Source organism: Humulus lupulus, chromosome 2, assembly GCF_963169125.1.
Source record: "Humulus lupulus chromosome 2, drHumLupu1.1, whole genome shotgun sequence".
NCBI lineage: Eukaryota > Viridiplantae > Streptophyta > Magnoliopsida > Rosales > Cannabaceae > Humulus > Humulus lupulus.
In genome coordinates, this window is record NC_084794.1 from 127,189,076 (window position 1) to 127,201,155 (window position 12,080).

General features: G+C 41.3%; 1 protein-coding gene and 1 non-coding gene across 2 annotated transcripts; both read left to right on the forward strand.

Moving 5' to 3' along the window:
• The first annotated feature begins 231 nt into the window (after positions 1-231).
• On the forward strand, positions 232-338 carry LOC133820811 (small nucleolar RNA R71). Its single transcript, XR_009887210.1, has one exon. It is a non-coding gene; the product is annotated as a small nucleolar RNA R71 (small nucleolar RNA).
• A 3,529-nt stretch (positions 339-3,867) lies between these two features.
• On the forward strand, positions 3,868-5,268 carry LOC133814711 (uncharacterized). Its single transcript, XM_062247639.1, has 2 exons — positions 3,868-4,120; positions 4,211-5,268. Exons 1-2 carry the CDS (start codon positions 3,868-3,870, stop codon positions 5,266-5,268), a joined length of 1,311 nt encoding a protein of 436 aa, XP_062103623.1.
• The last annotated feature ends 6,812 nt before the right edge of the window (positions 5,269-12,080 follow it).

The window sequence follows — 12,080 nt, forward strand, 5'->3', positions numbered from 1 at the left end:
ACTTGAGCTGTAAAGGTTGTAATTGCATCTAACTCATGAACTTCAACCCCCTTTCTAGTTCCTCCATGCTTACTAGGTCACTAATATCTATTCATAACAATCTCATCCACCAACTCGTAAGCCTCATCGACACTCTTACTCATAAAAGCACCTCACGTTGCAACATCTATAATTCTGTGAGTAGTACCACACAACCCATTGTAAAAACTATGCACTAACATCCACTTTTCAATACCATGATGGGGACACCTTTTCAATAACTCCTTACACCTTTCACATGCATCATATAAAGATTCACCTTCTGTCTGAAAGAAATTATTAATCTCAGCTCGCAAACTTGCAGCATTTGACGGAGGGAAAAACTTAGCACGAAACTTTTGAGTGAGTTCCTCCCAAGTAATAATGGAGTTGGCCGGTAGATAATTAAACAAACTCTTCACTTTATCTCGTAGCGAGAACGAAAATAAAATCAGCCACATAGCATCATCGCTCACCCCATTATATTTAAATGTCGCATAGCTCCAGGAAAATGGCTAAGTGTGAATTTGGATCTTCTGTAAGTGATCCCCCAAACTCGACAGTAGACTATACCATTTGTAATTTCACCAGATTAATCTCAAAATCATTCACACTTACTACTGGTGATTTGATGCATTAATGTACTCTCGTGATAGTAGGAAGCACATAGTCCCTCAGTGTTCGTGCATTTTGGTCTTGGGCCTCGTTGGCAGCAGCCCCATTATTGGTGACCTTGTCTGCTCCTTGAGCGGGGTCTTTCACAATTGTATCCTCTGCCTTCTTATTCTTCTTCCTATTTTGTCAGCAAGTTCTTTCTATTGCAAGGTCAAGAGATATCAAATTAAAAATTCATTGTTTTTGCATAAACCACTAGATAGCCTGAAATAGATATAATAGACAAAAACTCTATTATTATAATCAAAGAAACTGAATTAGAATCAAACTAATTTTGTTGATATTAATAAAAATCATACCCAGCAACGACGCAAAAAACTTGTTATGGAATTTATCTAATATGCAAGTGCATGTAATTGTAAACAAGTAATACAGTGGTAAATAGAGTGTCGAATCCACAGGGACTAAATATAAATTATCAAATAATTCAATTCTGATTCAATTTGGTGATGAGGCACTCACAAGCATTAAATACAAATTAAATAATTCAGAATAGTGATGAAGAAGAAATTATAAAATCCTCATAGAAAATAAAAGATTCAAGATATTACATTAAAAACCATAGATAAAAGATTTAGTTCATATTCATAAAGGAAACCATTAATGACATATTGAATTCCATAAGAGAAATATAGTAGGAGAAGAAGAAAGTTTAGATCTGCTTCTCTTGCTCTTCTTTGGCCTCCCATGAGTCTCCAGGGCTTCAAAAGCTGACCTAAAACGTTCTATTAAGATGTATTTATAGTAACCCAACCTTTAGGTGATGAAATACCAAAAATACCCTTCAAAAACATGATTTAAATCCTCTGTCGGCATCGGGCGCGATCGCACTTGCTAGTAATTGGTTTACCATATGCGTAGCATAAAGCACGGGGTAATGGGCCCAGAGATTTCAAAAAAAATTATTTAAACAATCTTTAAATAACCAGATCCATTAATATGCAAAAAATTAATCAAAGAGAAAGAAAAAGATAAGGATTTACGAGTTGTAGAACAATCAAGAATCCTCGCTATCTTTCAGTAACTCCAACGAATATCCAATCCAATGCAGCCTTTTGAATACTCAGACCAAGAAAATTCCAAGATGTGTCTCTACACCTCATAACGTAGAGTAACAGTGGAAAAACTTCTGATTCGCAAGATGTACTCAACTTATGTGATCTTGGAATATTAGGACTGAGACAATTTTCAAGAATAGGAAAATATTACGTTATATTTTTCTCTTTGTGAAAAGCGTATAATTTTCTTCTCTAGAATATTACTTAAGTCTCACATGTCATTTTGACCTCTTTTAGACCTTTCTGGACACATTTTGACGTTAAAAATGGTCAAAATGGCCCATTACACTCTGCATGCGACTTTTAGCATTTCTAGACACTTGACCGAAATCTGGAAAATTCCCATATTCTAGCAATGTTCATAGTTTCTGGTATTGTTCTCTGACAACCATCCTTTGGCCTTGAGGACACACCAGTTCCTTAGAAATTTTCTTCCTTCTCCATTTCCCGAGATGTAGTCTTAGGGGTTCTCGTTTTGTCCTATCTTTCTTCGGGTCATGGCGTTAACTGCTTGGTTTATTGTTTAAGATGTCTGAGGAGCTTCAAGAACTACACCAGTAGGGACTCCATGCATTCAACTCCGAGATAATAGAGATGGCTCGAGAAGCAGAAAGACTTCTCGAGAAAGGAAAAAAAGTGACGGAGAGTAATCAGGGTCTCGTGGTAATGGAAGACCACCCCCCGGCGACGGAGAAAACCCTCCGACTTGGATCTCAGAGGAAGAGGCAAACATGGGTCCTATGTTGATGGACAAATCCTACACCGCCAAAGGATTTGAGGCGGAGGTGAGCCCCCAGCAAGCTTAAACACCGGGGAGCTCTGGAGAGGATTATAGCCCACTACAGGGTGGACACCTATGACATGTGGGTGCGCTTCTCTTGGGAGAGCAAGAGAGCGCATGAGAGCGTCCACGGCCGAAGGTCCTAGAGCACATCTCATCTCCAAGCTGGTGCAACCTTTCCACTGCACCAGTACTATGTCGAACTCTTGAAGTTTGTCGGCATAGCTCCATTCCAACTATCTCCAAATGGATATCAGGTGCTGGCTGCGCTATTTGTTCTATACAAGAGGCAGAATTGGCATGTTCCTTCTCTAGCTGAGATATTATATATATACAGCTTCTGACAATGCCCGAAAAAGGATGATCGGAATAGGTACTATACTCTATTGAAGCATACGTACCCGAGAATGAAGTACAAGGCTCTGTGCAGTAATGAGAGCCACACAAGGGACTACAAGGAACACTTTTTCTGAGCACATGGATTCCCCATGCGAACCAACCCGACTCTCAGCCTTGACTTCGCCAGGGTTAGTTGGTATTACCCCTCGGGTCATTTAATTTTTTAGTCCTCACTCGTAGTTGGTCCTAGGGTCCTAATTTTTTCTTTTCAAGTCCCTTTCGCCGCACACCTTTTGCTGACACCTACAATGAAAGGTTCAAGAAAATGAATGCCCTCCTTGATGAAGAGATGAGTCTCACCTTCCTCTTCACAGAGTCCCATCTTCAGCAGTATGGGCTACTTTACAAGGGGCAAAGGATAAGCTACGTAGTCTTGCTCCACGAAGCAAGGATCCACACAGAGTACATAGCGGAGAAGGCTCAATATAAGTACACTCAACGTCTTCATGAGGAGCACACATAGAACGTACTCAAAATTAAAGCCACCATGAAGGCGAGAAAAGATGAGGGGCACGAGGCGGAGCTTAAGGCTGGGATCGAGTCATCCTCCATGCCTCAAGGTAAATCTCCAATAGTTATTCACTACGCCCATCATGTAGGGGAGGGAACTACTCCCGATCACTCCTTATTCTCACCACCATTCCTCGAGTGTGGGAAAATCTTGGGGCATCCTTGGACCGATGAGGAGTACCAAGACTATCAAGACCTTATCAACGTATTTCTCCACCACCCGAAGAGGAGGAAACATGTAACGACCCGAATTTGCTAATCGGGCTTAGGGCCCTGATTAGTGTGCTTGGAGGGCAATAAGTGGTTTAATATGCTTATATGTGGATTTATGTGTATATATGATTATGATGCATGTTTAGTTAAGTTAAAAATGCATGTGGGGAAAAACATACCTTTGGGGCATGAGGTTTTTCTTCTAGCTTCTCCATGGCGAGGCGCAAGAAGGTTCACCAAAAGCCTGCTACAAGTGATAAAGGAAAGGTTACACCAGGAAATGAGAAAAAGGAGGAAAGCTTGCTAGCAGTTGATGATGAAGGTCCTGCGACTGATTTGGAGGAAGTTTTTAAGGATTCTATGGCCGAGTTCCCTGAGGTTGGAGGCTCGAGTAGGAAGGATCGGATGATGGATGATGATGAGATTCATGATGCTGGGTTGAAATGGAGCGAACAAGATGATGATGGCACCGATTTTTTTACTCAAGCCAAAGATAAGTGGTCTTCATTTAAAAATTTGTTACCAAATCAGGGTGGTGCTTGATTGGAATTTGCAGAACCTTTGGTTCAAGATGGCCATCGAATTGCTCAAGTAGATTTGGAGGAAATTGTTGTTGAGGCTTCTATTTGGAACTCAGCTGTGGTTTGTGTGGTTTTAGGGGCCAATCCCCCTTTTGCTGTCTTTGAAGGGTTCATAAAGAGAATGTGGGGAAATTTGGGGATTGAGAAGATTGCAAGGTTAAATGCTAGCCATACTCTGGTTAAATTCAGAGATGAAGTCACTAGAGATTTGGTTTTGGAGAATGGGGTTTTGCATTTTGATAGGAAGCCAGTTATTGTGAGACCTTGGACTACTGACTTAGATCATTTGAGGTTGGTCAAATCAGTCCCTGTTTGGGTGAGATTACCTGGGTTGGGTTTACAATATTGGGGAACCAAATGTCTAAGTGCTTTGGTGAGTACTCTTAGGAGACCAATTCTAGTTGATAAGGTCACAAAGGATAGATCTATGATGCAATTTTCCAGGGCATTAGTAGAGATTGATATAGCTGATGAGATTCTGAAATCTATCCAATTCATGAATGAAATAGGCCAATTAATGGAACAGTTGGTTGAGTTTGAATGGCTTCCTACTCAGTGCAAGAATTGCAAAGTCTTTGGCCATACTATGTCCCTTTGTAATAGGAAAAAAGAGGAGGTTTGGAAACAAAAAGAGCCGAAAGCTGGGGAAGTAAAACAGGGTAGCTCGTCTGAGACACAGAAGGGCATTACTTCTGTTATATCAGAGCCTGTTGCTGGTCTGGGTTCTAAACAGGTGGTTGACATTTTGGAGAATCCTATTGCTCATGAGAAGTCAGCAATTGTTGCGAATGTTGTTACTCAAATATCCAAGCCAGTTCAGGATAAGGAGCACAGGAGCTCTTCGGATAACAATGCAGTTCAGGAGGAAGTTTGGGTAACCCCTAAGAGGGTGGGTGGCGTGAAGAAATTAGGTCATAAAGTTCAGAATAAATTGAGAAACACTTATGATGTGTTACAGGATAAGAGAGTAGAGGGTTTGAAACAGGATGAGAAGTTAGCAAAAAAACTAAATGGGGGAATTCCACATTCTTAGTTGGAATGTTCGAGGTCTGAATAAGAGGGAAAAACAACGATCCCTTAGTGATTTTTGTAGAGTGAATAAAGTTGGTTTAGGTGCTTTTCTTGAGACCAAAATAAAGGGAGAAAAAGTGGAGGATATGATGAGGAGCTATTTTAATGGTTGGAGCTTTTATAAAGGGAATATTAATGATGGTAGAATTCTGTTGGCGTGGAAAAGTAATATGCTGGTTGTGGATATAATTCAAGAGAGTGACCAATTTATGCATACACTTATTGAAGAGGTCAGATCTAATAGGAAGTATTGTATTACTTTTGTTTATGGCATAAATACTATTCAAGAAAGAAGCCAATTATGGAGGGATTTATCATGTCTTCAGTTCCCTGCTGCTGCCTGGTTACTGACAGGGGATTTCAATTCAGTGTTTAATGGTGATGATAGGCTTGGGGGTCGTCCAGTGATGGCAGCTGAATTGAATGATGCTCAAGGATGGAAAGCTTTAGGTATGGCGGATGAACTTAGGTCTATTGGCTCACACTTTACTTGGACTAATAACCAAGATGGTAGAGCTAGGATTTACTCTAAAATAGACCATATTTTTAATAATGAAGAGTGGATTGATCTGTTCCCTGAGTCGGTTGCTGTAATAAGGTGGGACATTTTTTCGAATCACTGTTACTGTCTCATTAAGGTTGTTCAGGAGGTGGTTTCGGGTTTTAGGCCTTATAAATTTTTTAACATGTGGATTGAACATGCTAATTTCAAGAGGACTGTTTTGGAGTGTTGGAACAAACCAGTTCAGGTGTTTGGTCTTGATAGAGTGATGGTGCAACTTAAAAGGCTATCTAGAGTTTTGAGACAGTTTAATAAACAACAAATTGGAGATGTTGAACGAAATTTTCAGGTTGCTAAGGAGAGGTATAATCGGGCTCAAATTCAATGTCAGCAAGATCCTCATGTTGCTGGTTTTCAAATGGAAGAACAGATAGCTTTTACTGTCTTGGCCCAGCAATATAAAATTTATGACAGCTACCTTAGACAAAGAAGTAAAGTGAATTGGTTTAGATTTGGAGATGATAACACGGCCTTTTTTCACGCTTGTTTGAAGCAACGGAAGGAAATTAATCGTATTACCTCCTTTGTCTCTGAAACTAGGCAGTTAGTTGAGAATTTTGATGAGGTGGTGGATCATTTTCTTGTGCATTTTCGGAATGCTTTGGGCAGTAACAGTAAGACTTTGGATACTATCCAAAAGGATTGTTTTATACATGGTAACATTCTTTCTCTTGAGCAAAAGTTGGCTTTAATCAAACCTTTTTCTAGAAAGGATGTTAAAAATGCTATGTTTAGCATTGGTTCTATCAAGAGTCCGGGTCCGGATGGGTATGGTTCGGGTTTCTTTAAAGCAATGTGGAATGAGATTGGTGATGACATTTCAGATGCTATTTTAGGATTCTTCCAGCACGGTTCACTTCCTAAAGGCCTAAATAATGCTTTGTTGACTTTGATTCCTAAAGTTCCGAATCCCACTAAGGCAGTGGAGTATAGACCTATAGCTTGCTGTAATGCATTATATAAATGCATTTCGAAGATGATTTGTGGTAGGTTGAATATGGTCCTTCCAGGGTTAATAAACCAAAACCAAGGAGCTTTTGTGAAAGATAGACTTTTAGCTCATAATATCCTTATTTTTCAAGATATTCTTAAAGGTTATAGGAGGAAACATATCTCTCCTAGATGTGTGATGAAAGTTGATCTAAGCAAAGCTTATGATTCAATTGATTGGAACTGTTTAGAGGACATCCTAACTGCCTTTTGTTTTCCAGTCCTTTTTATTAAGTGGGTTATGACTTGCTTAAAAGACTCATCTTATTCTATTTTGTTAAATGGCAGAGTTCAGGGGAGTTTTACAGGAAGGAAGGGGTTGAGACAAGGGGACCCGATTTCCCCTTTGTTGTTTGTGCTTATCATGGAATTCTTTACTAGAAGCCTGATCCAAGCTACTCAGAATAAAGTTTTTAAGTTTCATCCTAGATGCAAAAAGCTGGGTTTGGTGAGCTTATGCTTTGCGGATGATTTAGTTCTGTTTTGCAAGGGGAACAACACTTCAGTTCAGGTTATTCAAGCTTGCTTTAAATCTTTTAGTGCTGTTTCTGGTTTAACAGCAAATTTGGAGAAGTCGAAAATTTATTTTTGGGGTCTTTCTGAGAAAGAAACCAGCGGTATTTTGAAGGAGATTCAGTTTGCTGAAGGTGAGTTTCCTCTCAAGTATCTTGGGGTGCCTTTAAGACCTACAAAGTGGCAAGCTGGGGACTGTGATAGCATATTAAAGAAGATAAGGCTGAAGCTTTTTCACTGGTCTTAAAGACACTTATCCTTTGCTGGAAAAACTCAGTTTATTCACTCTGTGCTTTTGGGGATAAGAGCCTTTTGGATGAGTATCTTCCTTCTCCCTAAGAAAGTCATTGTTGAGATTGACCATCTCTGCAGGAAATTTTTGTGGGGTACTAATGGGAGGAATGATAACAGGAGCAAGTTACATCTCACAAATTGGGACCAAGTTTGTCTTCCTAAACAGATGTGGGGTGTTGGATTTAAGGAAAGTGTTAAATGGAATATGGTTTTACTTGCCAAATATATATGGGCTGTTTCTTCTAAACAGGATGTCCTTTGGGTCAAGTGGATAGATGCCATTTACCTTAAAGGACAATCAATTTGGGATTATAAGCTTCAAGTGGATGTAAGTTGGTATTGGCGTAAACTCATTAAACTATCTACTGTTATCAACTCAGAAATTTTGATTAAGGCATCAGTGAAGAACAAGTTACATACCAGTAAATTGTATGGACTATTGGTTCATAAGGAAAGAGTTCATTTTTATCATGTTGTCTGGTGCAATTTATCTATGCCCAAGCATAGGTTTATTCTTTGGCAAGCTACTTTGGGGCATTTACTAACTAGAGACAACTTACTGAAGTGTCATTTACAGCTATCTTCAACTTTATTCCCTGTGTGTGAATTGCAGCAAGAATGTCATGATCATCTCTTCTTTCAGTGTCCTTTCTCGCAAATGGTGAGACAGAGAGTGGCTTCTTGGCTGAACTGTGATGTTTGGCCTATCCATTACCAGGGATGGCTTAAGTGGATGAAGGGGAAGCCGAAAGGAATCCAGCAAAAGCTACTTGCTGCTGGTTTAGCTGCTGTGGTGTATTTGGTCTGGTGGAATAGGAATCACTGCTTATATAATCAGTGTTCTTTCTCTGTGAACTCAGTTTTTGCTGTGTTGCAAAATAGCTTATTTTCTAGAGTAAAAACCTGTCTAGATCTAAGCTTTCTAGTAAGGATGTAAGGTTTCTTGAGAGTGTTAATCTTTTGTAAACCTCGGTTGGAGGGGCTCTTTTGAGCTTGTTTTGTATTGTTGGTTTTGTGGTTCAATATAATTCTCCTTTCATCAAAAAAAAAAAAAAATGCATGTGGATCCCATCTGGATATTAGGGGTATAAATGTGATAAATGTTATATATATATATGTGATATGTCTGTGCAGCACGATCCGAGACAGTCCTGGGGAGCGTTTAGCCAAAGAGTCACAACGGGGTTGAGATTCGGACCCGGGGTGAGTCGAGGAGTAATTTGGGTACTAGGTGTGTTATGGGATTATAGGGACATGAAAATAAATATTTTGAGATATATTTGAGGATAGAATGTCTAGGCGGGAATACTGGGGAAAATTTACCATTTTGCCCTCGGGGACGTTTTGGTACCCCGAGCCTTGAGGTAACCCTTTAGATTTAAGTCAAATAAAACAAAAAGGGGAATTACTTAGAAACTCTAGGGAAACCGACTTACTTTCTCTTCTTTCAGCTGAGGATAGTTTTATCTCTTCCTTTCTCATTCACTCTCTAAGATAAACACAAGGGAAACTTAAGGGAAATTAACTTAAAGCTAAGGGATTTCAACTTGGGAAATCTAAGGGAACTTAAAGCTTGAAGATTGAAGCTTAGGGGAGACTGGTTCAGAAGCTTAATTCAGCAAGAGGTAAGTTCTAGCTATTAAGGTTTGGTCTTGAATTTCTACTGGTTTTGTGGATTTCATGTTAGTCAAGATTGGTTTACTTATTGAGAATTTTGGCTGAGTTTTGAAGTAGGATTCAATGGGTTTTTGGTGCTGTATCTAAGCTGAAATAATTGTGTTAGTTATCTGGGTTTAATAGATGAGTTTTGGGTGAATTGGCTTGAGGAAAGGTGTGGAAAATGGTGGAAAAATTCTAGGTTTGAAGGTGAGAGCCGCGGCCCTAGGAGGGGTGCGTCGTGGCCCGTGTGCGCGCGCGGCCATGGGAGGCCGAGAAGCTCATGCACGCCGCAGCGCTTAGTGGGCTTGCTGCGGCCCGTGTGGGGGTCAGTGTTGTGCTAGCCTCTGTTTCGAGGCTAGCCGCGACTCTTGTGGGTGGGGCCGTGGCCCTTAGTGCCAATCTGAGTTTTTAAGGGTATTTAGGCTTGGGAACTTAATGGGTAAGGCTCGGGATGGATTTTATCACCCAAATTGATAGAATTCAAGGTTCCGGAGGTTAGGGTTGTGGCTCGAAGTTATTTATTGGATTAGAATTTGATGGATGGACATTGTTAATGTGTTGTGACTAGGGTTTCGGCGAGGCTCACGTTAGAGGACTGTGCTCGGGGCATTGGTGCTCAGAAAGCTCGGAACTCAGGTAAGAAAACTCTTGTTCCCATAGAGCTTGTGTGAAGGGCTGAGCCCAATGTATTTGAATAGAATTAATATGCAGGGTCGAGCCCAATATGTTAGAACTGCGGGGCGTAGCCCTTTAACTGAATATGCTAGAATTCTATACTTGCTTGTTATGCTATGTATATTATGATGTGAATGGTCAGCTTGAGCCGGGAACGGTGTAGATCGAGAACGGCGAAGGGCCGGGAACGGCATTGGGCACGTTGAGTGCAAGGCCAAGAATGGCAAGGGGCCGGGAGCAGCATTGAGCATGTGGAGTGCGAGTTGCCAGGGTGAGTCCCTAAAAGGATACCTGGGATATCCTCACGACGTGGTCCGCGAACCCAGGGCTTGGTAAACGCCTGGGACGGCTAGGCCGTATGTGTTTAGCCATTGGTGACCTGTTTATATGCTTGATATATGTGTTTCATATGTTATCTGTTTGTGGGTTTTCTTGCTGGGCTTCGGCTCACAGATGCTCTGTGGTGCAGGTAAGGGTAAAGAGAAGATCAAGCAACCATGAGTATAGCAAGCGTGAGGCGGCGTGTACATGTTTGGCCAGCCTGGCTGCCACAGCCAGAGGATTTTGGGAGATGCTTGTAAATGAACTTAGATTTTGTCATTTATCCAACTTAGTTCAGTTTTTATGTTGTAAATATTTCTAATCTGTATTTTGGGATCCCAGGTGTCAAACTTTTACGATCTTCAGTGATATGGAGTTAATTCTATTTTCTTTTCCTTTGTTTATGGCTTAATTACACTATTTGATTTAAAACCTCGATTAGCGAGTTGAAAGCACGTTTTTAAACTCACTTAGTAACGACTCTAAGGAAGTAGGGCATTACAACTTGGTATCAGAGCAAGCCAAGGTTATTGGTTCTGGAGATTGACCCAACATGTACACACGCAGTCAGTGACAGGCTTAACTCAGGGTTGGTTGGTAAGGTTGGCTGATATGTCTGAATATGTGTTTGAATGCCCTGTTTGCCTGCTTATTTTGTATAGAGCATGATGAATGAATTAACATATGCATGATGCTAGGGCATGGCTCGTTGTGTGTTATATGCTATATGAGATATTATTGTGGATGACTGATGTGTTTGGGAGGTGGTTTTGGATGTTGTAATCATGCCTAATGAGCGGCGTCGCTGGTTGCAGGCATATTTGTTGAGATGCCTCGACAATCAGCTAGACTCCACGGTAGTAGAGCCGAGGATGACAATCTGGGTCAGGACCCTCCACTTGCCCCACAGAACTGGCAACAGATATTGGTTGAAATGGAGGCTAGACTGCAGAGAACAGAGGAAGAACTCCATCAGATGAGGCAACAGGCCCCACCACAGGTTACAGGGTTGCCAATACAGCAGAATGTGGTGCCAATGCCGGTTCAGCCTGTGACTGAGAACAGGTGGGAACCCTTGTACGAAAGATTTAGGAAGCAACAACCTCCTACCTTTAAGGGTGGATCGGACCCACTGCGGGCAGAGCAGTGGATGAACATGACTTCCTTGATCTTATACTTTATGAGGGTCAAAGGAAGTGAAAGGGTTGCTTGTGCGAGCTATATGCTTAGGGAGGATGCCCGCATCTGGTGGGATGTGGTGAGTCAGTGGAGGAATGTTGCAGTCATGACATGGGAGGAATTTAAGGGTATCTTCAATGAGAAATACTACAACATAGCAGTTCGAGCTGCGAAGGTTGATGAATTTATCAACCTGACTCAGAACAGGTTATCAGTTACTGAGTACGCCTTGAGATTTGACAGACTGGCGAAGTTTGCGCCAAACTTAGTGCCGACAGATGCGGCCAGGAGAGATAGATTTATACGGGTGTTGAATGCGATGATCGCCCGTGATGTGAATATTACGTTGATTCCAGAGACTACCACTTATGCCCAAGCGGTGGATAAGGCCCTTACTGCAGAGAGGGCTGAGGATCAGATATGGAAGGACAGCCCTATAAGGCGCGATGACAGGAGGACGGTGCCTCCTTTTGTTGGGTCTACTCGGGGCAGTGGCCCCAGTGAGCAGAAAAGGAAGACCTCGGACTCCTTTGTTTTTCCCAACTCAGATAGGAGGGCACGGGGTGCTTCTACTGGTCGTC